General features: G+C 35.6%; 1 protein-coding gene across 1 annotated transcript; it reads left to right on the forward strand.

The window, feature by feature from the left end:
• The first annotated feature begins 13247 nt into the window (after positions 1 to 13247).
• LOC133325895 (serine/threonine-protein phosphatase PP2A 65 kDa regulatory subunit-like) lies at positions 13248 to 15023 on the forward strand. The gene has a single exon (XM_061534594.1). It carries the CDS (start codon positions 13248 to 13250, stop codon positions 15021 to 15023), a length of 1776 nt encoding a protein of 591 aa, XP_061390578.1.
• Positions 15024 to 27689: the final 12666 nt, after the last annotated feature.

Below are 27689 nucleotides of genomic sequence, written 5' to 3' on the forward strand. Positions count from 1 at the left end.
TTGTAATTAAAAGAAAATAAATTAAAGTTTGAAAATATGGCAACCTACAATATGGCATGTGAAACAGCTGTTCATTGTTTTGATGCAATTTGTTGCAACTACTACAATAGATTACAAATAAAAGAACATTTTTATGATGGCAAAAACACAACGAATAATAGGAAGGAATCTGCGATTTAATTAATTAATACACAGTTTATTATTTCACTACATAATTGTGTGCCTTTTTATTTAATTCCTATATTTTATCTCCCCAAATTCTTAAAATCATAACATAGATTTTCTTTTGAAAAAAAATTTTTTTTTGTTCTTTCATAATTATTATTTAAATTTTTCACTCTTAAGCGGCTCATCAGGCAAATTTGGGTTTTTAAAATTTTTTCTTGAGAGACAGATCCTCACCCAAAATGTCTGTATTTCGTCTCCAAAAATCAAACTCGACTTAAATATGCCTTATTACCTTCATACATTTCTTGGCAATACTTGGTTCAGCATGCATCGTTATCAATGGGATTTCCAATGGCAATTGCTTACTATCATTTATAATATTCTAAATCGTCATAGAATAAGTATTGTGTAAATATTTTTCATAAAAATAGTTATTACTTATGTTTTTGTAGTCAACTCACTTTAAATTTATTAGCGAAAAATTTCGAACAAAATTTCATCTCATTCTCCTACTCCCTGTAATTCAGAATACCTAATTTTTTCCCAAAGCGGATTTTTTCGCTTTCGAACTTCATTCAGAATAAGGCGAAAGAGAGAATGCGCAAAAAATCACAGGAAAATGTTGTTCAGAATAAGGCGAACGGAAAGAGCGAGTAAATTCACATGGAATTGACATCCAGAATAAGGCTGTTAATATAAAGTTTATTACCATTAAGTACTCTTCATACACATAAGCACTAATTTCCGAAATCCACACTTTAGGAAAAACGTACAGGTTCCACATGTAATTCCATTTAGAACTTTTCGAACACATAATTCTACATTTTCAAGACTACCTCTATACCGTCACCTCCACTAAATTTAATACCAAAAACCCTTTGGTCCTTCTTTCTAACTCTCTGTCAATGACCAACATTCTAAATTTTAGGTTTCCAGCTCTCTCCGTTACCCAAATTCAAATTATTCCAAATTTAGTGAATTTTCTTCCACCATAGTCCAAATTGTTCCAAATTTAGTGGTTTTCATACTCATAAGTACAAATTTCCAAATGTACCTCAATCCTTCTTTCAGATAGTCCAAATTTAAGAATTTCAGCTCTGAGTGAAACCATTCCGCACTTTTCGTACCCATAACCAAACCAATCTCAATATTCCAAACCTGCTTTCAATCGTAAGTCCAAATTTAAGAATTTCAGCTCTATCTGTTCACTAAACTGTCCCATATTTGGTACCATTCTGTACTTTTCCTACACTCCCAGAGTAACCTAAGTTGCAACATTCAGGATTCGAGTTCTACCTGCCTCTGCCTCAATTTCCCACTGAAACAGAAATTTTATTCATTAATTTCAGGATAACAGCACTATCTCTTCACATAGATCCAAATTGTACCATATTTAGTACTTTTCGTACTCATGAGTTCGAATTTCCAACACTGTCTCAATCCTTTGCTATAAGAGTAATTTTATTTTCAAATCCATCCATCTCTATCCTTTCACTCAAATCTAAATTGTACTAAACTTAGCACCATTTAGTACAGATAATTACGTATTTTTAAAACTACCTCATCCTACACTCCAACCTTATTTTTAAGTCCAAATATTAGGATTCCCGCCCACACAAAAAGAATTGTACCATATTTAGTACCAATTAGGTCTTCTCGTATCCATAAGTACGAAATTCCAATACTTCCTTAATCTTGTAATTTTAATTCCAAATTTACGTTTACTATCTCTATCCGTTAACTCGAATCAAACTTGTACCAAATTTTTTTTACCATTTAGTACACATAATGACGAATTTTAAAAAATTACCGACATATCTCAATTCTGCACTCAAACTGTAATATTAATTCAAAATTTCAGAATACAGCCCTATCCGTTCACACATTTCTAAGCTTTTCGGTACCATTTAGTACTTTTTGTTTCTATAATTAAACATTTCCTAAACTATGTCAATCCTACACTCCAACAGTAATTTTAATTAAAAAATTCGGGAGTTCAGCACTATCCGTTCACACGTAATCAAGTTGTACCAAATATAGTACTATTTAGTAGTAGGTAGGTGACATGCTTCCATATCTCAATTCTATATTCAAACATCAACCATTAGTCCAAATTATTGGTTTCCAGCTCTCTCCGTTCACCCAAATCCATCTAGTGTCGTTTAGTACTTTTCGTACACATAAATACGAGTTTCCAAAGATGTCTCTATAGCTCAATCTACAACAGAAATCTTAATTCCAAATTTCAGGTTTTCAGTTCTATCCTTTCAATCAACATCCAAATTGTACTAAATTTAGTACCATATATATACCTTTCGTACCAAAAAGTACGAATTTCATAATCTACCTCAGTCCTACACTCCAACAGTCATTATACCCTTCACCACACTGTGGTACAGGGTCTTTGTGCATATGTTTGTAACAGGCAAAAGAAAACGAGATAGACACATGGTTCCTTTTGAGAATATGCATAGAATCACTTTCTAAGTCGATTTATGCATGTTCCTATGTCCATTTTAAATTGTAAACAAAGTACAGGTCGCATTTATTATCCGAATTGGATGAAATTTGGCATAGGTCACTTATTCGGCCCAAGGACGAACCCTATTGAAATTGGGAAAAATCGGTTCAGATTCAGATATAGCTCCCATATATATATTTAACCGATTTAATGTAAACGGTCCCTATATATCTTTCGATTTGCACGAAATTTGGTACAGCCTAATCATTTAGGTCTAGAATGATGTCCGCCAAGTTTCGTGAAAATCGGCCCAGATTTAGATATAGCTCCCATATATAGTTTCGTCCGATTTCATGTAAATGGTGCACCAAAATCCCTATATATCCTTCGATTTGCACCAAATTTGGCATAACGTACTGAATTGAGCCTAGAATTATGTCTGCCAAGTTTCGTGAAAATCGGTCCAGATTAAGATATAGCTCCCATATATAGTTTCGTCCGATTTCATGTAAATGGTGCACCAAAGTCCCTATATATCCTTCGATTTGCACGAAATTTAGCATAACGTACTGAATTGAGGCTAGAGTACTGTCTGCATTGTTTCGTGAAAATCGATCCAGATTTAGATATAGCTCCCTTTTATTATAGATTGATTTTAAGTAATTGACGCACCAATAGGCTGATAGGAACAAAATGTTCTGAAATTAGTATAACCTAACATGTGACAAGTTGGTTTGAAATCGCTTAATATTTGGATAGAGCTTCCATATATATTTTCGCCCGATTTCAAGTATATTGGGCATCAAACTCCTCATGTTAGTCAGATTGACATAAAATGTTGCACAACTTACAAAATTGAGTATAGAATTACGTAGTTGCATTTTCTAGAAGTACATACATAGCCCAACGGATGACCTATTTATATTTGTTTGAAGTCGATTTACATACTTTATGGATAGATCTAGGTAGATTCACATTTAGATAAATATCACATATTTTATTTCATCCAATTTCATTTTAATAGTCCTGTTTAATATACCCATAGTGGTGAAGGGTATCATATAGTCGGCCCCGTCCGACTTTACTACTTTCCTTACTGGTTTTAATTCCCAATTTGAAGACTTCAGCCCTATCTGTTCACCTAAATCCAACTTCCACCAAATTTAGTACCAATTAAGTACTTTTCATACAAATAAGTACGATTTTTTAAAGCTAATTCCGATTATCAAGATTCCATCTCTACACACTCAACTGAAGGTAAATAGTACGGAATTTAGTACCATTTTACACTTTTTATACACATAAGTACGAATGTCTTAAACCATTTCCGTACATCAACACCACTTCCCAACATGTATTCCATTTAAAATGTCAAGATTTCAGCTATATATGTTCAATATATATATACAATAGGAACTAAATTCAGTAAAGTTTAGTACCTTTAGTACACTTATATGTCGAATTTCCAAAAACCCTTTTGCACATCTTTCTAACTTTCCATCAGTGACCAACATTCCAAATTTCAGAATTTTAGCTCTTTCCGTTCGCTAATAAAAAGGGTACCATATTTGGTATATTTTAGTACTTTTCGTATCCTTCTACTTCCAACAAAACTTCCGGCATACCCCGATCCTACACCCCCATAATGATAGTACGAATTTCCAATACTTCTTACTAAACCCACACCCCCACAGTTATCCTAAAACCAAGTTTCAGAATTCTAACTCTATCGGTTCATCCACAATTCAATTTGTACCAAATTTAGTACACTGTAGTACGAATTTCCAAAACTTCCTACTTAACCCAAACCTACACTCCACAGTGATCCTAATCCCAAGTTTCCGAATTCCAACGCTATCGGTTCACTCACAATCCAAATTGTACCAAATTTAGTACACAGTAGTATGAATTTCCAAAACCTCCAACTTACCCTAACCCTACAACCCCACAGTGACCCTAAATCCAAGTTTCATGATTACAACTCTATCGGTTCACTCACAATTCAAATTGTACCAAATTTAGTACACAGTAGTACGAATTTCCAAAACCTCCAACTTACCCTAACCCTACAACCCCACAGTGACCCTAAATCCAAGTTTCAGGATTACAAATCTATCGGTTCACTCACAATTCAATTTGTACCAAATTTAGTACACTGTAGTACGAATTTCCAAAACTTCCTACAGACCCCAATCCTACACCCCCACAGTGATCCTATATCCAAGTTTCAGGATTCCAACTCTATCGGTTCACCCAATTCAAATTGTACAACATTAGTACCAATTTCCAAAACTTCCTACATACCCCAATCCTACACCCCCACAGTGATCCTAAATAGTTTCAGGACACTCTATCGGTTCACCCTCAATTCAAATTGTACCAAATTTAGTACACAGTAGTATGAATTTCCAAAACTTCCTACAGACCCCAATCCTACACCCCCACAGTGATCCTATATCCAAGTTTCAGGATTCCAACTCTATCGGTTCACTCACAATTCAAATTGTACAAAATTTAGTACATAGTAGTACCAATTTCCAAAACTTCCTACATACCCCAATCCTACACCCCCACAGTGATCCTAAATCCAAGTTTCAGGATTCCAACTCTATCGGTTCATCCACAATTCAATTTGTACCAAATTTAGTACACTGTAGCACGAATTTCCAAAACTTCCTACATACCCCAATCCTACACCGCCACAGTGACCCTAACTCAAAGTTTCAGGATTCCAGCTCTATCGGTTCACCCACAATTCAAATTGTACCAAATTTAGTACATATTAGTACCAATTTCCAAAACTTCCTACTTAACCCAATCCTACACTCCACAGTGACCCTAAATCCAAGTTTCAGGATTACAACTCTATCGGTTCACTCACAATTCACAAATTCAAATTGTACCCTAACCCTACAACCCCACAGTGACCCTAAATCCAAGTTTCAGGATTACAACTCTATCGGTTCACTCACAATTCAAATTGTACCAAATTTAGTACACAGTAGTACGAATTTCCAAAACTTCCAACTTACCCTAACCCTACAACCCCACAGTGACCCTAAATCCAAGTTTCAGGATTACAACTCTATCGGTTCACTCACAATTCAATTTGTACCAAATTTAGTACACTGTAGTACGAATTTCCAAAACTTCCTACAGACCCCAATCCTACACCCCCACAGTGATCCTATATCCAAGTTTCAGGATTCCAACTCTATCGGTTCACCCACAATTCAAATTGTACAAAATTTAGTACATAGTAGTACCAATTTCCAAAACTTCCTACATACCCCAATCCTACACCCCCACAGTGATCCTAAATCCGAGTTTCAGGATTCCAACTCTATCGGTTCATCCACAATTCAATTTGTACCAAATTTAGTACGAATGTAGTACGAATTTCCAAAACTTCCTACATACCCCAATCCTACACCGCCACAGTGATCCTAACTCAAAGTTTCAGGATTCCAGCTCTATCGGTTCACCCACAATTCAAATTGTACCAAATTTAGTACATAGTAGTACCAATTTCCAAAACTTCCTAAATATCCCAATCCTACACCCCCACAGTGATCCTAAATCCAAGTTTCAGGATTCCAACTCTATCGGTTCAACTACAGTTCAAATTGGATATTAAGTACACAGTAGTACGAATTTCGAAAACTTCTTACTTACCCCAAACAGAGATGCTAAATACAACTTTCAGGATTACAACTCTTTCGGTTCACTCACAATTCAAATTGTACCAAATTTAGTACACAGTAGTACGAATTTCCAAAACTTCCCACTTAACCCAAAATTTCACCCCCAGAGTGATCCTAAATCCATGATTTAAGATTCCAACTCTATCGGTTCACCCACAATTCAAATTGTACCAAATTTAGTACACATTAGTAAAAAATTTTAAAACTTCCTACATATCTCGATCTTACACCCCAACAGTGATCCTGACTCCAAATTTCATGATTCTAGCTCTATTGGTTCGCATAAAATTCAAATTGTACCAAATTTAGTACCATTTAGTACCCATGAATATAAATTACTGAAACTGGGTAAAAAAATTCCAAAACTACGTACATTCCCAATCCTATACTCCGACGGTAATGTTAATTTCAAATTTCAGGATTCCAGCTCGATTTGTATCTCCAAATTAAATTTGTACCAAATATAGTATCATATAGTACTTTTCGTACACATGAGTACACGCTTTCAAAACCATCTCCTTAAATGGACTCTACATCTCATCCCTAATTCGCATTCCAAATTTCAAGTTTTTAGCTCTATCAATTCACATGCTACGAAATTGTACAAAATTAAGTACATTTTAGTACTTTTCGGATATTTATAGTTCGAATTTCCAAAAACCCGTACATCTATCCTACACTCAGCGACCACCAATCCAAATTTCAGAGTTCTAGCTCTACCGGTTCGCCAAATACAAATGGTATCACATTTAGTACTTTTTAGTACTTTTCGTACCGTTCTAGTACGAATTTCCAAAAACGCTTTTGTACATCTTCCTAACTTTACATCAGTGACCCACATTCCAAATTTCAGAATTCTAGCTCTTCCCGTTCGCCTAATACAAAGGGTACCATATTTGGTACATTTTAGTACTTTTCGTACCCTTCTAGTTCGAATTTCCAAAAACCCAGCCTTATCTCACGCCTACACACCAACACCAACCCACACTCAAAATTTCAAGCTTCTAGCTTTAGCCGTTTCGTCTGGGCGATGATCTGTCAGTCACTCACTCAATCACTTAACACTAAGCTCTTTTATATATGTAGCATCTGTTGGCCAATACTATCCTTTTCCGAATCTCAAACTGTTATTTATTTTTGAATTTATGGCTCAAACAAGGAAATAAAATCTCTGACTGTAGTTTTTAAGTTTCATAGTTGGTCCAAGTCAACTTTGCCCTCTCGCCATTTACTATCAGACCCACTTTGGTAGACTCCTCAATTTGTCCAAAGGTCTCAAAACTGGTGTTATTTTTGCTTTATTTATGGCCGTACCGAGGTAGATAAAATCTTTTATTACTTCAAAACATTGGTTTTAAAGATCCAAAGTTAGTCCGAGTCTACTAGATGTCTTGCGAATTGATAGCATCAGCTTGGTCCACTCACCATTTACTGCCAGATCCACTTTAGCAGACTCCTTCTCAATTTGTTATACCCTACACAACTATGTTGTCAGGGTATTATAGCTTTGTGCAGCCCCAAATGTTTGTAACGCCGCGAAATATTGGTCCTAGACCCACCTTTAAGTATACCGATCGTCATACTAGCTGAGTCGATCTAGACATGTGTGTCCGTCCGTCCGTCCGTCTGTCCATTATAATTTGTAAACACGATACAGGCCGCAGTTATGGACCAATCTTCACGAAATTTTGCATGTAGGAAGGGTTCTGGCCAATGAAGACCCCTATTGTTTTTGGAAAAGATCGGTTAATATTTAGGGGATGAAATGGACCAAAAACATTATTTTTGTCGGTTTTTCTGGTCGCTCCAGAGGCCGCAATTATGGCCCAAACACCGCGAATTTTTGCATGAAGAAGGGGATCGGGCCAGAGAATAAGCATGAATGTTTTGATAAAGATCGGTCAATATTTAGCGGGTCAAATGGACCCTGACTTATGTGTGAAAAATGACAAAATTTGTATTCTATGGCATATATATTTACTCCTGGAGGATGTAGACCCCAGGAGTTGATAGCATATCCAAGAGGAGTGGTTGGCCTTTAAATTGATACCAAATATAGTGATGTATCTACTCAGATGTGGGAGTTACAGTCAAATATTTACAGGTGCTTACGTATTCAGATATTATTTAGTAACCCATTACCACATTAGAGGGTGATATATCGCGCTGATGACTTTGAAATTGTTCATGAGGTTCCAGTTATGGTCAAGAACAACGCCTACAATTTTCAGTGATGATCAGATTAAAATGTTGGGATGAAATGGACCGAAAACATAATTTTTGTATGTTTTCGAGTAGAGTATAATCCGAAAATCACAACACAACCCACCGTGAAGGTAATCTGGACAAGTAATTATAAGGACTAGACTGAATATTCGAAAAAAAGTAAGGAAGAGGTGTTTTTGGCCTCTAATCGGACAAGAGGGGGCAAATATCTCGAAATATTACTCAGACTCGGAATAAACATCTTCAGAAAGTTAGAGTTCGTGGTAGTTGTGTAGGGTATCGTATGGTCGGCCCCGTCCGACTATACTGCTCCGCTCACTGGTTTGATTATGTCGATATCATCGGGCGCCATTACTGTTTATCTTTGCATCTCGTATGATCTTTTCCTACATGATGTTAAGTCAGACCTTAGGTTATATCCTTTCCTGAATCCTCGTTCAGTATTGAAGAACCTTGATGCTGGATTGCTGAACGCAAATATGACTTCAACACATTTGAGTGGAAAGGCCGGATTGATGTGTTTTTCGTGGATCTTCCCCAGAATTTGGCGTGAATATCTGGTCTATGATGGATTTGACGGGTCTGAAGCCACATTGGTATGGTTCAATAATGTTATTAGCGATTGGCTTAAGTCGTTCACACATCACGCTGGACAACACTTTATATGCGATGGGAAGGAGATTAATTCCTCCGTAATTAACACATATCGCATTGTCTCATTTTTTGTGTAGGGAACGCAGGTATGCATTCCGGGATACAGGCATGCATTCCTCCAGCCGAATTATACAAATGATCGGTATTTGACCACCAATGTTGATTAGTTCGGCTGGTAACTCATAAGCACCTGCTTTACCACAACTGGAAAATTCCGAAGCGATCAGTAATATATTCCCGCATTCTAGTGTGGTAATTGATTACTAAAAAATATCTGAATACGTAGACACCAGTAAATATTTAAGTGTAACTCCCACAACCGAGTACATACAACAATATAATTGGTATCAATTTCAAGGTCAACAACTCCTCTAGGATATACTATCAACTCGTCGGGTCTATGTCCTTCAGAAGACTACAATTTTTTCTAAAATATTGACCGATCTGTATCAAAACAGGCAAGCTTGTTCTTTGACCCGATCCCCTTCTGTACTATCTGTATCTGTCACCGGGTTTCCTTCGCCTCTACAGGAGTATTTGCCTGCACCAAAGCCTTCATTTTAGTGTTTTACTCGTTGGTAAAAATTCTGGACTTCATTCCGACTTCTGTGTTTTTTTTTTAAATGGTTTCTCAATTCTTCCGATAGTTCTCCATCGCATTATGTGTTGCTACTGTCTACAGGGCTACCCGTTGTATCCTTTTTCGTTTACGAATGGAGGCCCCCTAAAATATGGTTCCATATTTGTTATCAGAATAAAAATATATAGCGATTTACCCATCTCAGTCTGCATGTTGAAATTACGAAAGAGATCGCTATACTTAAGATCGATTTAAGACATTTTCCTCATACATTTTTAATACTCCTAGGCTGCATGGTATTGAAAATGGGACATATCTGTCCACTTTATAGTTTTAGTCGTCTTTTTCATCCGAAGTCCTCTTAATTTGGCATCCCGGGTTATAGATGGATATAGAAGAATTCAGCCCAATTTTAGTTATTTTTTAGGGTTCTAGCCTTCTTCTCCAAGCGGATTATCGGGATTTCAAAGAATAAAATATCTCTTTACAGAATATTCCATGTTTTGATCTATTCTTCTTAAATTAGTCCGTCCGTTTAAATAGATATTAATGGTCTGAGGCACATTTTCCAAATGATTTTTTTTTTTTTTTTTTTTTTGAAATACATAGTTTAGGTATTTTCAAGGTTCTACCTTTTTTTCCAAGTGATATTTACTAAATATGAATTTCAATAATTTTTAACGTAACTGTATTTTTTACTGGGTTAATTAAACAAAAACAAACTCAATCTTGATTCCAGACTTCTGGTATATCTTTCATTTGTCATCATGTCTGCTAGAATATAATTTTTTTATTTAATTATTTTGTTAACCACATCCAGGTGGTATTCAATTAATTATAAAATGAAAAAAGGGGGAGGAGATATGTATGCATGGAGACCACTTCAGAATTTGTATTCTATTTATTACTGATGGTTACTTATCTATGTCTACCCCGACACACAAAAATTCGCTAAAAAGACACACACAAGAGGTGACGACTTCCTACCCCACATCCGATCCGATATACTACTCCACCACCCCATTTCGATTTTATTATTTATTAATAATTTGTTGTGTCCCTCCCAAAACATAAGTGTTTGCTGATCACATTATTATTTATACACATTTGACATACATAAATTACGCGTCTTCGCATGCTTGAAGTTTTCTTGATTCTTTTTTTATTTATAATGAGGAATAGATTCTGATAAGTTTTTTTTTTTTTTTGTTGTTCGTGTTGTCATTCCGTATGGGAAGAAACAAGTTCATACGTTTTTGGGGTAGATAAGAAAATCTAAATAAAACAAGGAATAGATATTCGTTCTCTTAATGATAATGAAAATTGCATTCGTAAAAAAACAAACATACCGACAAATGTGTGGAGGGTGGAGTGGAGGGGTTTGAAAAATCGGTATGTGAGATATTTAGTTAGGGGAATGCAACGTACGTTGTTTATTTTTAATTTGTTAGCTAGCGCCATCTATTTTATATATAATAACAAACAGATTACCGCTCCATGACACAGAAGTGAATACTTAAGTATGTACGTAACATATATGGCAAAATGGCAAACGCATATCGTTTCCTTGTGATTGTTGTATTTTCGATAACATATAACGCGACGGATGGCTCAACGCTAGCATTCTGCTTAGCCCTTTGTTGGTGCAAATAAATGTCAAAAATGTTGTTGTAATGTTGAACCAAAAAATTAAAAAACAAAATTATAAATGAAAATCTCGTAGTTTTGTAGAGCTTGTTTGGCAATATTTTTATTAACAGTTTCTACAAGAATTTGTATAAAAAAAATTTTGTGAATCTCTTTGTTTTGGCAAAATATTTTTGACATATCAAAATACAACAACCGATGTTTGTTGTAGAAATTCGCCTATGCGGGTAACTTGTATATCTACCTTGATCCGCCGCGTTATTTGTTATCGAAAATACAACAACCACAAGGGACCGATAACCCCAATGCTAGAAGTTGATGTGGGTTGCACTTCTGAGTTATATATATTTTAAAAATAGAATAAATAAAAACCCCATGCTACAATTATACAAGGTAACCGCAATACTCTGCTGATTTCATTGTATCGTAAAACTCGTGTCAAGTTCGATATGACATTTTTGATTTATGTAAAATGATATATCGCTTTTCCTCTGTTGTTACGATATCATAACAACAGAGCGAACAATATTAAACATTCTAAGCAAGCTTATTAGATAAAAGAAATATATTTTCAGTGCAGATCTCTGTTTTTTTTACATTTTATAAACACATTATCGCGTAGTGGCATTTTTATTGTTAACATGCCTCTGTTATACCTGATTCCCCTGGATATTTTTTATAAACTATTTTATCAAAATGCATTTTGTCGATTTTTTACGGTTTCTATATCTTTGTTTTGGGCTCATTGAAAAATTTTTACACTGATTTTACAGTTTTTTCTATAATACAGGTTTTTGTTTTTTTTACTGCTGCTATAGCCAATGTCGGGATGGGCTCATCTCGTCGTATCAGTATTTAATTGATTTCTGAGCCGATTTTTCAACTATGAATTGGCATGAGAATTCCAAATTAAAGTAATCGCAACATAAAGGCCTAAGCAGAATGTTCGCGTTGAGCGTTTTTTGTTATCGCGTTAACGCACGCAAAAAGTTAAAATATATTTAACTCCGAAGCGCAGCGCACATCAACTTCGAGCGTTTGTGTTATCGTTTCCTTGTGGTTGTTGTATTTTCCATAACATATAACGCGACGGATGGCTCAACGCGAGCATTCTGCTTAGCCCTTAAGTTCGTTGCCCTTTGGTTTACAATTTACTTCGATTTCCTAATGGAAAAATGTGAAACAGCAAATTCCTTTGCAATGAAAAATTCCCATTTTCAACGCTATTGTATTTGTGCGGGTCCTGTATTTTGGATCTCTGCCGAAACACGGACCTTTAATAAAAATGTTTTGCCAAAAAAGTTGTATGTTCTTCGACAACCCTGGATATAGGGTCTCCGACGAATAGTTCGAGTTGTTTAAATCGGAAAGATAATTTTTATATACACCTCATGATGGAGAATACATAAAAACAACTCTGCATAGAGGGCCTAGTTCCATCAGATTGTGTTTATTTTCAACATACATATATCTAAAAACGATAAAAATTAATGAAGTCATTTTTTCCCAAAATCATGGTGTAGTTATTTCTTCCAAATGAATACTGTAACATTTTCTCTCATTTCGATAATCGATAGTCAATTTATCGATAGTCGACCTACGCAACCCTAATCCAAAAATGCTCTATGTGCAAAGAAAGAATTGCGACTGGTCTCATCATTCGTAAATTCTCCATAAGAAGCATACTGGCTGACTGACTAATATTGCGTGTTTTGCTAAATATCTACACATATATATATCGAAGGTGGTTTATTGATTGAAAATAACTGTATTTCTATCTGCGAAAAACGATTGGAAAAGTGTATCAATGGCGTCGACTGATAAAACTGTTGACGACTCCCTATATCCAATTGCGGTTCTTATTGACGAACTAAAGAACGAAGATGTACAGCTTCGTTTAAATTCTATTAAAAAGCTGTCAACAATAGCACTCGCCCTCGGCGAAGAACGTACCCGATCTGAATTGATTCCCTTTTTGACGGAAACCATTTACGATGAAGATGAAGTTCTTTTGGCATTGGCTGACCAACTTGGCAATTTTACTAGTTTGGTTGGAGGACCCGAGTATGCCATGTACTTGATTCCACCATTGGAGAGTTTAGCTACCGTCGAAGAGACTGTGGTCCGTGACAAAGCTGTCGAATCGTTACGTATTGTGGCTGCTGAGCATAGTGCTCAAGATCTGGAAATTCATGTTGTGCCTACTTTGCAACGTTTAGTTTCCGGAGATTGGTTCACCTCACGCACTTCTGCTTGTGGTCTGTTCTCCGTTTGCTATCCTCGTGTTTCCCAGCCCGTGAAGGCAGAGCTACGTGCTAATTTCAGGAAATTGTGCCAGGATGAAACACCAATGGTTCGCCGTGCCGCTGCAAGTAAATTGGGAGAATTTGCCAAGGTGGTTGAACTCGAATACTTGAAATCCGACCTCATTCCAAATTTCGTTCAATTGGCTCAAGATGACCAGGATTCCGTTCGCCTATTGGCCGCTGAAGCTTGCGTAAGTATTGCAGAGATGTTGCCTCAAGAAGATGTCGAACATTTAGTATTGCCTACACTGCGCCAATGTGCCAGCGATTCTTCTTGGCGTGTGCGTTACATGGTGGCCGAGAAATTTGTTGACTTACAAAAGGCCGTAGGACCGGAAATAACTAGAGTTGATTTGGTGCCTGCATTCCAATATTTGTTGAAGGATGCCGAGGCCGAAGTACGTGCTGCTGTTGCAACAAAAGTCAAAGATTTCTGCGCTAATCTTGACAAGGCCAATCAGGTGCAAATCATTATGACCTCGATTTTGCCCTATGTTCGCGATTTAGTGTCCGACCCCAATCCTCATGTCAAATCGGCTTTGGCTTCCGTTATCATGGGTTTGAGTCCAATGCTTGGATCTTACAACACTGTTGAGCATCTTTTGCCATTATTCCTCATCCAGCTCAAAGATGAATGCCCTGAAGTGCGTTTGAATATTATTTCCAACTTGGATTGTGTCAATGATGTCATTGGAATTCAACAACTATCGCAATCATTGTTGCCAGCCATTGTGGAACTAGCCGAAGACTCCAAATGGCGTGTACGTTTGGCAATTATTGAATATATGCCTGCTCTGGCCGGCCAATTGGGACAGGAATTCTTTGACCAGAAGCTACGTGGACTTTGCATGGGCTGGTTGAACGATCATGTCTACGCCATAAGGGAAGCGGCTACCATTAACATGAAAAAGTTGGTCGAACAATTCGGTGCTCAATGGGCTGAACAAGCTATAATTCCCATGATTTTGGCCATGTCACGCAACAAGAACTATTTGCAGAGAATGACTTGTTTATTCTGCATTAATATGTTGGCTGAAGTCTGTGGCACAGACATTACCACCAAACTCTTGCTGCCAACTGTTCTCCTCTTGGCCTCTGATCCAGTCTCCAACGTTCGTTTCAATGTCGCAAAGACCCTACAGAAAATTTCACCTTTCCTTGATAGCAGCGCTATCGATTCGCAAGTCAAGCCGACATTGGAGAAATTAAATTCTGATACTGATGTTGACGTCAAATATTTCACTTCGGAAGCTATCGCAGCCATTGCTGCAGCCTAAACTCTTGCATTGTCGAGTATTTAATAATTATATTTTTCGTACCATGAGCTGAAGCTACCAAGGAAGGAAGGAGAAATGAAAAGCCGCCAGTTTATCGGTTTACATTATGTATTAATTACCCCATTTATAAACATCATTTATTATTACGAAGATTGAAGTTTATAATGTTCAAATAAATATTAATTTATCATTTAAAATAAAATAAAAAAATAATCTGTTTGAATGTAATGTGAAATCTGTGAAATCTTTTTAGATACAAATGATATTGAATAATAATTAAAATAATTGTTTTAGTACTACTCCATTTATCTTTTGCATTTTCATTATTCTCATAAAAGGAACTAAATATGCTATAAATTAGAACGGGCTAGAAAGGTCAAATTGTTGATCTACTACACTACCATCCATTCAATTTTTTAATGGGTACATTAAAAAATTGTAAAAAAAAATAATTCATAAAAATAAAAAAAAAAATCAAAAATTGATTGTATTATATTAGGTATTCTGTACTTAAAAAAACTACCTAAATTTAAATATTTAACTCTTAAATTTCTAGGAAAAAAATAAGAAAAACAAAATTGACTCCAATGTACTCACTTTTGCACGTCTGCATTTTATGAATAATTTAAGAAAAGGAATGCAAAAACACTTTTTTTATTCTTTTTTGGTTTTTATTAGTTCTTTTTTATAATACATTAATTAAATCCCGTTTATTAAAAACATTGTGGACATTTTGAACAAAAATCAAATAATTAACTAAAAGTAATAAATCATGAAAAAACGTTCAATAACCACTGAAGAGGCCATGCGGGTCTTGAGTGAGACTTAAAATGTCCCAATTAGTGGTTATATGGGTACAAAAACGATGTTACATTGTTCCCTCAAATTTGAGTTTGTACATCGCTTCTAAGTTGTGTGGACCCACGGAAAAGTGAACTGATAAGTTTTAATACCAAAATATCCTTCGTTTGTACTCGTCAAACCTGTTAATCGGTGAACGGGGTGAAGTGCCCCTCCCGACAGCAATAAAAAACAAAAATCTCTATTATCGGAAAAAAACTGCAAAATCAGGGTAAACAATTTTCAACGAGCCAAAAATTGAACAGTGGTCGACTGGAAACGTGTAATCGGGTTTCCGACGAATCCAAATTCAACCGTTTTCAATCCGACCATAAGCGTTATTGGTGATGAAAACGAATTCAAAGGCTCGTCTATAAAGACGCACTTCAGTTCGTCTATAAGACGGTCTGAAGGGAGTCTTTCATAGACGAGCTGAAGGGAGTCTTCCATAGACGAGCTGAAGGGAGTCTTTCATAGACGAGCTGAAGGGAGTCTTTCATAGACGAGCTGAAGCTGAAGGGAGTTTTTCATAGACGAGCTGAAGGGAGTCTTTCATAGACGAGCTGAAGGGAGTCTAGACGAGCTTCATAGACGAGCTGAAGGGAGTCTTTCATAGACGAGCTGAAGGGAGTCTTTCATAGACGAGCTGAAGGGAGTCTTTCATAGTCGAGCTGAAGGGAGTCTTTCATAGACGAGCTGAAGGGAGTCTTTCATAGACGAGATGAAGGAAGTCTTTCATAGACGAGCTGAAGGGAGTCTTTCGTAGACGAGCTAAAGGGAGTCTATCATAGACGTGTCTTTTATAGACGATCTGAAAGGAGTCTTTATAGACGATCTGAAAGGAGTATTTATAGACGATTTGAAGGGAGTCTTTATAGGAATGCTGAAGGAAATCCTAATAAAGTCTTCAAGCTATTTGCACACGATACTGTTATATGGGGGATGTGTAAATCTTTACTGCAAAAGAATTCAAAACGAAAAAATATTCAACCATCCATAGTCCCATATACATACATGGATTTTTTGGAGAATTTTCTATGACAGAACAACCACTAGGTCAAATTCTCTACTTTCATAGAAGACGAAAATGTTAAATTTTTAAATGTAAAAGTTTACATAAGAGGAAGGAATTCTTGGATGTAACTATGTCTAGTCGTCATCTATGTGTCCGTTGTTCGCTTGGTAAAGAAATCAAGTAACCAGTCTAAACATTGTATTGCTCAAGCATGGTATATATTTAATATATCTTATATCGGTAGCGACCTCTATCTTGGGGTCTTTTTATCTGAGAAAACTAAATTACAAATATTCCAGGATGGAAAATCGAACTGGACCCGCAAAAATACCAAAAAAAATGCCCTTAAATGGGGAATATCTAAGTCATATTCCCAACTCGATTATGAAAATAAACCCTGACATTCCATTCATTTTTCGCGTTTTCGGTAAAATGTTAAAAATATGGAAAATGAACAGAAAAAATTGTTGCATTTGTTTTTATTTATTCTGACATTATAGTCCACAAGGTAGAGTTGTATTTTCCCTAAATTGACAAAAGATAACCTTAACAGCCCTACCTAAAATTCATCTAGCTCGGTCGACGTTTTTCACCACAGAAGTAGAACACATGTATTTATATGAATGTTACCGAAATACGTCGAGCGTACAAAATTTCAAGTTGAACAATTTCAACCTTGACAGAACGTATTTTGTTTTTGTTTTTTTTTTCTTTTTTTTTTTTTGAAATAAAACAAATTCGAACGTGAACATAAAATATTTGGATTAATTTAAACAATTTTCAATTTTGTTTGGCGGTTTGTATTATTCGCTTGAAGATATGGATCCGACATATTTGGGTAATACGGCCGTACACAACGTTTTGGATTATAGGTAACGTTGTAAAACATTAACTTATTTATAGTAATCTTATAGAAGTCCATATTTCATGTCGTATGCGTCTACGAAGTACGGTAAGTACCCTAGGACTTTGTTATTTTATATTGAAAGATCCTTTGTTTAAACCCTATGCTTCAAAAGAGGATTAAAAGGAGAAAAATCGTATTTACGAACTTGTTGAATTATAAATTCATTTCGAAAATCATAATAATTTCCTTCAAAATTCTTCTTGTACAATAAATCGCATGGATAAAAAAACTACACATTTCAAACGCCATCAAAAATACAACCCTATGGTCTAGTACGAAAAACATCTGGCATGTTGTAGCAACGTGGATTTACTACACACAACAGCAACACTGCGCCACTGATGAACGCGAAATATGTCAAATGAGAATTCGAATTTCGAAATTCCATACAATTTTTTCACAATGGCGAAGTAAAATTCATGGCACACGGAAATTTATGAAACAGAAATAGTTATTTTTTATTTAACTAAAAAAACAACACAAAAGAAAAACAAATCGATAAATTACAAAAATAAATATAAGAAACGCCAACAACTACAACAGTTTAAAACAAATGTAAGTGCAAAAAAATTGGAAAAAATATAAAAGAAAAGCAAACAAGAAAGAAAATTTTTGTGTGTAGAAAAAAATACCCCAAGCTTTGTATACGTAAATGAAACGAAAAAAAAGTTGAAGGTGAGACAACCGAGCCAGTGGTGAGCTATCAGAAAAAAATAATAACCGAGTGTGTGAGTAGCAGGCAGCGCCACACCACATCGACGACATAAAATGTGCTGCGAGCTTTGTGTAAAAAATGCAAAAATAAATTGATTTGATGTTGCGTGTTTGTGAAAATTAATTTTGCAAAAAAAAATGAATTATTGAAAAAAAAATCTGAAAAATGTGTTAAATTGTATCACTTCGGAAATTATATTTTTTTGGTTCATACAAAAAGGAGATAAAAAAAAGTAGAAGGAATTCCTTACGAAAGAGAAAAAGTGTCAAATGCAGTGACAATCAGAAATGTGCAATTGCCCTCTTCTTCAAAACTATAAGAAACGAAAAGAGACAACCATATCTATATATGAATGTGTGTGTGCGTGCGTGTTTGTATAACTCTCGCTCTGTGTGTGTGTATAGATTTAAGTCTCATTTTCGATATCCAAACAAAAAATATTAAAAAAAGAACTTTCCTCCTAGCAGAAAACAAAGTCAGCTGTCGATGGCTCAGTAAAGCGCCGCCGTTGATTTGTTTTCCTTTTTTTTGGCTGTGCAACAACAAGAGAACAACTAAAACAAAAACCTTTGAGTAAAGAAAAATACAAAAAAATGAATTATTGATTGGGGTTATTTGCCAATAACCCTTAGTTTAGATTAAACTATGTTTTGTTAAATATGTGAAAACAAATATAGAACTACTTTGAACGTATGTATGCATATTTAATATTATTCTTATGAAAATCTACTATTTTGATTAGTTTGAAATTAATTATAATTTTAGTGTATATTTTATGTAGCAAATATTTTTCAAGTTGCACCACAATTCCATAAAAGCAAACGAACAAAAAATCATCCTGCCTAATTATACCCTCCACAAAGCTACTCTTCAAAAAAGGAAAGGAATTTGAATGAACATTTATTTATTGCTAACATTAAGCCTTCAAGGCCAATAAATAGCGTTAAAAATATATCTTATATTTTCTAAGTAGGACTAATCCTGTTTTGTACCAGATTCAGGCATTCGCTCCTATACAATTCAATGCAATCGTGGGAAGAGTATCACTGAATCTACAAAAATAGTGAACTCAAAGACATACATTTGTGAATCAGAAACAATTTCAAGGAAATTTTGCGAATTGACTACTAAATGCTAAGTTGGACCCCAAAATTTAGACATTTGTGGAAATTAATTTGCGAAGTGACCGTCGGCATCATCATCAAATGCGGGTATAACAGCAGCCTAATCATGACAACTGGTTTGCGGATTTATTTTTAATGTTTTGGAAGATTTTGTCCTGCGAAAGTAAAAATTTTCTGAAGTATGGACCTCCCAATTTCAATAATTATATACACCACAAGCTGAAATGTATATTAAATTTGTCATTCCGTTTGCAACACCTGAACATAATTTTCGAAAACCCCCAAAAAGTATGTCGATTTAGCCATGCCGGTCTGTCGGTAGAAATCACGGTAGAGATTTGAAATTTTGAACACACATTGCTATTACTCCTAGGGATATTGCAAATGGGATATATCGGTCCACGCTTTGGTATAGCTCCCATATAACACCGCTAATATTCGGTATTTTTAAATTTTTTAACTGTCGTTTTCAACTAAATTGACTGTAATTTGACATTTAAATTTCTCATATGGTGAATAATATTTTTGCAAATTTTTTTTCATGTACATCATATAAAGGTCCCGACCCACTTTCAGCATTTTGTAGGAAGTGGTTGTAATTACAGGCGAATAAAGAACTTCTTTAATAACGATCCTCGCTCCTTTTAAAAATGTTCTTTTAAAGATTATTGTTGTTGTAGGCTTCGGCGTTAGGTAGAGAATTTGATCATTTCATTTCTCATATATGCAAAAGTTTGAAATTGTTGACTCTTGACCCGGCGACCAGTCCTAAAAATAGACTTGACATGGACTTGATTTTAGTAACCACTTTCTATAATACTCAATCATCTTAAATACTCGTTTTGTTTAACAGCATACCAACGATAAATGTTAGAATAACACGAGATTTATTTAATTTATTATTTATTTTAAAATATGCCTCCATATTTTCACTCAACATCATGATTAATTTTACTTGAAATCTTTAGTAATCAGAAAAATAAGCAAAGGTGATTATATTTTCATTTATAATAAATATTCCAAAATACCATAAAATGTGCGATAAGAGCCCAATTGTAAAATTATCAATTTATTAAAGATATCTAAAAACCCCTTTAAACGTGTTAGAGATTCTATTCTGTCTTAATATTTCAAGTACTCAATTTTCAAACAATTGACTGAACTTTCACAAATTTTTGGAATAACATACTTATACCGCATAATTTATCACAGACTGATCTATACCTCCTGCAAGTGGTTCTAAACTTCCTCTTACATCTAAGCTGTGTTTTAACAGTTTGACTCTTGCGGATTTCATCAGTATAATTTTACACCTTCATCCAAAGAATTAATAAAAGTATCTGAAACTAAAGCAAAATATCACCGTAAGAATCTACGATACCATATGGAAGTGGATCAGGCATATAACGAACATGTATTTAATGTAATGTTTATTGCAGAACCTCTAAGACTGTATTATTACTACGATTACAATTTGTCCTTTATGGTATCTAAAAAAGCCGACAAGTAATTTAGTTCCTGCTTTAAGTCACTTTTTCATTTAGTGTCTCCTTTTATTATTAACAAAAAATCAGCAATTATTTTCCTAAACAAGTTGAAATTATTCTGACGTCTCTGTTGAGTCTGAAATGATGTATTGTTTAGCTAAAACTGATGTAAAGTAGTAACCATACATACAGTGATCTCTTTAAGATACGTTCAGATTTACGAAATTCACTCGATTTCAAATGTCAATTCCATTGCTTATACGTCAAATAAATCCACTGGATTAGTGAACACGATACGCAATGGAATTGACATTTGAGATCGAGTGCATTTAGTAATCTAAACGTAGCCTTAGGCGACACAGTACAATGCATTTTGCTTATTAATTCTTTTTTGATATATACCATTTTACTGGCATCAACGATCATCTTCCTATATATTTTCCTTTGCGTTTTTCTATTTTCCCTTCTCAAACACTTGATTTTTTATCATTCCTTGAAGAAACAAAACACTTCCTCTTTAGGCTTGTCTGTCTGTCAAAAATGCCTTTATTTGCCGCCGTTTGCTTTCTATCCCCCAAACGCCGTTAAAAATTAGTTAACGCCGTTTACCAAAAACAAATGCAACAACGACGACGACGTCGACATTGCCCATTATAACGTTTCGAACATGAATTGTTTGTATGTGTGTGTGTGCGAGTCAGTGGGTGCCCGGAGAGCAGTGTCCAGGTTGTCGAAAGAGATTTTGATGTTTTATTTTCTTTTATTTTGCAAAATTAAACAAATGAAGATCGGCAAAATAATGCTTGCTTGTGGAAAAATGAGTGCAAATCATAAATATTAAATAAAGTGTGTGTGGATATTAACAGAAAATTAATTAATTGTGTTGAAAACAAATAGGTTGCGTAAAGAAAAACATGTGGAAATTGTAGAAAAAAGGACTGGTCAAAATACATGTCCGCCGCCGCCGCTGCTGGGTCCCTTGACTACACATGCAAGTGAGAGCCAGCATTAACAGCAGTTTAGCACATATGGAACCAATAATTTGACATACAATTCTCTTGAAATACGACAAAACAACACCAGGAAAGCAAAAACAGGCACACACCAATACCACGAATCATCGTCATCCACATCGTTTTCGTCTGTCTGTCTGTTCGTCCGTCCGAGCGAGCAGCAGCAGCCACCACTTGATACTAAACAAAGAAAATTTCGAACAAAAAATTATTGCAAAAGAGAGCTTGAAAAAAAGAAATCAGTTTTCGAAATGAAATGTTATTTTGATGCCAAAAACAAGGTATATTTATTTTTTTTATTATTTTGTTTAAAACAATTTGCAATAACATTTAAATTATTGTGTTTTGCAGAAGTACTAAATGTGAATGTGTGTGTGCTTTTTTGTGTTATTTTTAAAATGTATGCCTGGAAAACCTTCGAACATCTCACGTATGTCAAAATCAATGCTGCACGGATTGTATCCGCATCAGTTGTTTACTTATTGTTCCAATATGTATTTTTCTCCAACAACAATTCCCATTCGATATTGCTGCCAAATTCGGTTTTTTTAGGTTATTGACATTAAAGTTATAGAACAATTAGTGACCCTTTTCTCATAATTATCTATTTCTTGTGTTCTTGTCACCACACTTTATGGAATGTCCATTGTTTTTCCCCTTTTTTTCCATTACATCCGTTCTTGCAATCAATGATGATGGACGGACAGACAGACGAACGTATGTGAACATACTTGCTAGACCGACAAATAGTTGTACCTTAACCCTTTCTTTTTACAATTCTCTACCATTTTTCTTTTGTTGTTGTTTTTTTCTTCAGAAATGTATATTTGGATTTTAATTGGATTTATTCGATTTTTTTTTGTTTAGAAATTTTGTGATTCATTGCCGAACTGTGAATGATGATTGCCGCTGTTACTTCTCTGCTGGGTTTTGCATAAATTTGTAAATGATTTTATATATTTCGAAATTGCTTAATATTTTATTCCTTTCGAAGTAACGGATCTTTCTTACAAGAAGCTTTGCTTGGCTTCATTATTATACGAGGGTTGTTTTTGTAATAGTGTGTGTGTATGTCATCTGTGTGATTTTTATTTGTTGTCATATAAGTCAAAATTCAAAATGTCATGATGATAATGTTACCTAGAGTAATTTTTTATGTAATTGATTTCATATCATGTTACTAATGTCGCCAGTTGTGTTGTTGCTGCTGTTTTTCGTTCAGTTAATTCGCTTGAAGTTCCCTACTTAAGTAGGGTCGAAGGATGTGGAAATATAATAACAAGTCAGCTGGAAGCCCTCTTAAATACCTTTTGTCTATTGTGATCATGTTAGATTAAAGGACGGGGGACCACTGCATTAAGTCTGCACCCACTTCTTTCGTCAATCTTCGCGTCGATATGTTTATTCCACTCGTTAAAGGAAGCAGGGTACTGGTTGTACAGATCTTAAAGTGTCCTGGGATGATACTAACAGTTATTAATCGGCACCCAATGGTGAGGCTTAATAGACGTTTTGAAGCGATTTTTTTTTTAAAGCGAGCCTGAGATGAAGCTGAAGGAGTCTTTTTAGGCGAAATAAAACAGACCGCCCGCCCATAGATGGGTCAAAAGCAGATTCTTTGTATAAGACTTTATAGAGAAAATTCAAACAGAGGGTCCTACAGACAAATTGAAGGAGTAGGTCCTGAAGTAGAGAGTCCTCGCTAACGTAGTATGTATAGATAAGCTAAAGGGGATATTAAGCAGGAAATCTGTATAGATGAGTAAAACCTTAATACTGTTGTTTAACGAAGTCTTTATAAACCCAGGAATCTCTAGATTTAAAAATCTTGTTCTGCACGAGCCTTTATAGAAGAATTGGAGTTGATCGTTTATAGAGATATGTTAAATCTGATAGACTTTATAGAAAAAGAGCTGAAGTGGATGATTAAAAATATCCCCATAATTGAGAGAGGACCTCAATTATAAGATGTCGTTAATGAATTCGACTCATCCGACAAGCCTTAACCGTTTTTATAATTGAATATTATGTGTGTGAAGGTCTTCTTGATCCATCAGGTTTTGCTTGTAACTCAAGATTCAAGAAGGAAGCGACATGAATAGGTTGAGTCCAAAATAAAGGTGTGGTTAAGAGAGGGTTTGGTTAGGCAATTAACCACATGCGGGATGGGTGTAACGTTCGGTAGCTTATTTAAGTCGTCCGCCACAAGCCACCGCTATTTGCGATAAGATGAGAAACAGAAACAAGCTCCTCAAGTCGCTTGCCGGCAGATCTTGGGGTGCCGATAAAGAGACATTTTTGAAAATTTGGTTAAAAGAATGCCTTCAGATCATTATCAAATGCCGGACAGATATTTTTTTTATCGTGCCATTAATTCTTGCCCAATACGAATTGAGGTGGATATACTATCCTGATCTCAATTGGACAAAGACCACTCTGTTTTATCGCAATAGCAGCTGATCTTTTGCTGATATCAGTACCGATTGCTTTCCAAGGTTTAAAAAATAACATTATTATTAGATTGCTTCCTCAAATGCATCAGTTGGTTTATTTTTTATCTCTCCAGAACCATGGGACACACCCTGATGCTTTTCTCAGGGCGGAATATTTTACCATTGCGTAGCACTTGTATTAACCTATCACTTTGTAGACTGACAAGAATACTTCATCAGCTCCCCAAATATTTCCGGATATGGAGATTAATAACCTTGTTCCCTCTCTTGACATTGTAATGGCTGTCGAATATGAATCTTAGAATCATGGAGCGATTAGTGGTCAGAATAATTTCATATTCCTCGAATGGGAAAAACTCTGCTAGTTCAAGGAAATAAGTGGGAGTGTGTTATTCACCATGCCTTCTTTTTGATTCTTCTTTTTGATAGATTTGCACAGTTTTTCATTGAGTTGCTGCACTAATGGTGAAATGTAAAACTATTGTCACACAGTTTATCGCCGAACAATCCCAATTTATTTTTAAAAAATTAAAATCTTTAAGGCTGATTTGAAATAAATTTGAAAGTGATTATATTGAGATTTCGATATTGATCTCATTCGATTTCATGTCTACAATGGCTCAACGATTTTGCGTCTAACAGATCGACACTTAGGGTACTGAGGTTATTTGACATGGGTCATTTATGATCTTCATAGGATAATCATGTAAATGATGGACCCAAGTCTTTACATATGTCCCATTCATAACCTACATAATTTAGACTAGAATGAGTTGTGTCCTCTTTGCTTTACATCTGTTCAGATTTATGCAAAGAGCCCCCATTTGTAATTTCATCTGATTACATGTAAATGGTGCACCAAAGGCGATACGCCAACCGACACGAAATTTTGAAAATTGTGTTTAATTGGGGCTGGTTGGACCCAATTGTCCCCAAAAATCTATATAATTTCATTGCATTTTATGTTTGCCCTAAACTAACGCCCCTTTATTTTATTATCACCAACAAAAATCACACATCACTTGTCTTTGGACAAAACAACGTAGAAAATATGCCGTCCACCTCCTGCTTGGAGGAGGGGAGTAGTGTGTGTTACATTATTTCCCATTATTATTATGACATTTGCCCTCATAGTGTTTTCTTTTTTGCTACCTTTTTCCTTTCCTTGCTTTTTTTGGTATCCTTGACAACGCTAATACAAATTATGCCGGTTATTATTTTTTTGTATTTACTTTCCCTCGGTGTTAAGCAACTTGACATAATTATTAACCTCCGCCTACACATGTTTTTATTCATTATAAGAGATTTTGTGAGCGTTTTATGTTTTTCTGTGTTGTCATCAAATTGCATGTCTTGTAGCCGTTCATATTTTGGTATTTATGTTGCTAGGACAATAATAAGCCGCCTATTACTTACAACCAACCATTTGACATGTGAAGAAAAAAAAGTAACCAAAGGAACGAAAACGACGACCTCCCTAAAAAGAATGTTTTTCCTGTTGATTTCCGGACACGGAAAAAATGGGACACGCATTTACAAAATATATGCCGGTGGAATTTTACAATTTTTTCTGCTGTAGCCTTTAAAACAGTTTGTATTAAAGAGAAAGAAAGATAAACAGTAGAACATTGTAAAATATTGAATAGCCAATCTGCAGTTGTATACAACCATTTGGAATGGAAGTAGAAGGTCAGAGGATGCTGTCACAGGATGCTAAGGTTTCAATCATTGGGCATGCATTCCTCTAGCATCTGACCACCGGTATTGAATAGTTCGGCTGGTAATCCATTAGCACATGCTGATCTCATCTTGGCTAGGAGGTATACATTCTATACCGCCATCTCTTATTGGTTCTGGGGTATCTTCTTCACCGCCACTATTTGATACCAGAAGCTTTTCAAAATGCTCCTTCACAGATCCTCAACACGCTGTCTGTATCTGTCACCAGGTTTCCATCTTCATCTCTACAGGAGGATGTGCCTGCGCCAAAGCCTTTGGTTTGATGTTTTACTCGTTAGTTAATGCTGGGCAAGCATGGGAACTGGTGCCCGTGTTTACATGTATAAAAAAATTCGTTCTCTGCGTTCTCTTTTAGTAAGTCATTTCATATGGTGGTTTCTCATTTTTTCTCTGAGAATTATTTCTTTGCACACCTCTATCGTTAGTAAAATGTCCGGACTTCATTGTGACTCCTGTATATCTCGTTTTACTTACGCTCACGTTTTTCTTGTTCTTCCTTCTTTTCTGAAAATACGTTTCTCCTCTTTTCTCCCGATAACTCTCCATTGCATTACATGTTGCTACCGTCTGCACACTGCGTTTTTCACATCAGTAGCATTACGACACTCCTGATCGTACCATGGGTTTCTTGATGGTGGTTTCTGGTATACAAGTGTTGCATTTTGTATGGTGGGTAAATTGAGCGAAGTAGCTTTCTGCTACCTGTTGTACTTGCAGTTTTTCGACGTCGAGTTTCCGTGTTACATTAGATCGCACCATTGCTGCTATATTAAGACGGGTGCGAACCTTGGCTGCCACAAGGTAATGGTCCGAATCGACATTCGCTCCTCGTATCAATGGAACATCTAAAACCCTTGATGAATGTCTTCCGCCTATTACAACATGGTCAATTTGATTTCTCGTTGCTTGATCAGGAGAAATTCAGGTTGCCTTGTGTATATCGAGATGCTTGAATCTGGTGCTGCTAACTACCATATTTTTTGCTGCGGCGATGTCAATCAACCTCATGCCGTTGTCGGATGTTTCTTCATCCGACTTTTCCGACGGTGCAACCAAAAATATTTTTCCTTCCGATTTTAGCATTAATATCTCCAAGCAGAACTTTAATAGCATGGCTGTTTCTAGGCGCTCGTAAAAATGTCTTTGGTCTGTTCATCTTTGTCTTCAGTCGGATAATGGGCGCAAATAAGACTGATGTAGAAGAACTTCGGTTTTATACGGATTATAGCAATTTTTATCATCTAATGGAGACGAGGTGTTTTATACTCCTGTTCACCATAAATCCGCAGCCAAATTCATGTCTCGTTTCATGGCACCTATAATACAGGGCGTAATCATTTGATTTACTTACACCAGTCCCTTTCCATTACAT

Source organism: Musca vetustissima, unplaced genomic scaffold (genome assembly GCF_032173495.1).
Source record: "Musca vetustissima isolate MV318-11 ecotype Yass unplaced genomic scaffold, APGP_CSIRO_Mvet_v1 utg22496, whole genome shotgun sequence".
Taxonomy (NCBI): domain Eukaryota; kingdom Metazoa; phylum Arthropoda; class Insecta; order Diptera; family Muscidae; genus Musca; species Musca vetustissima.

What these genes read in the sequence shown, in the direction of transcription:
- LOC133325895 (XM_061534594.1), top strand. Translation starts at nt 13,248, where the DNA reads ATGGCGTCGACTGATAAAACTGTTGACGACTCCCTATATCCAATTGCG.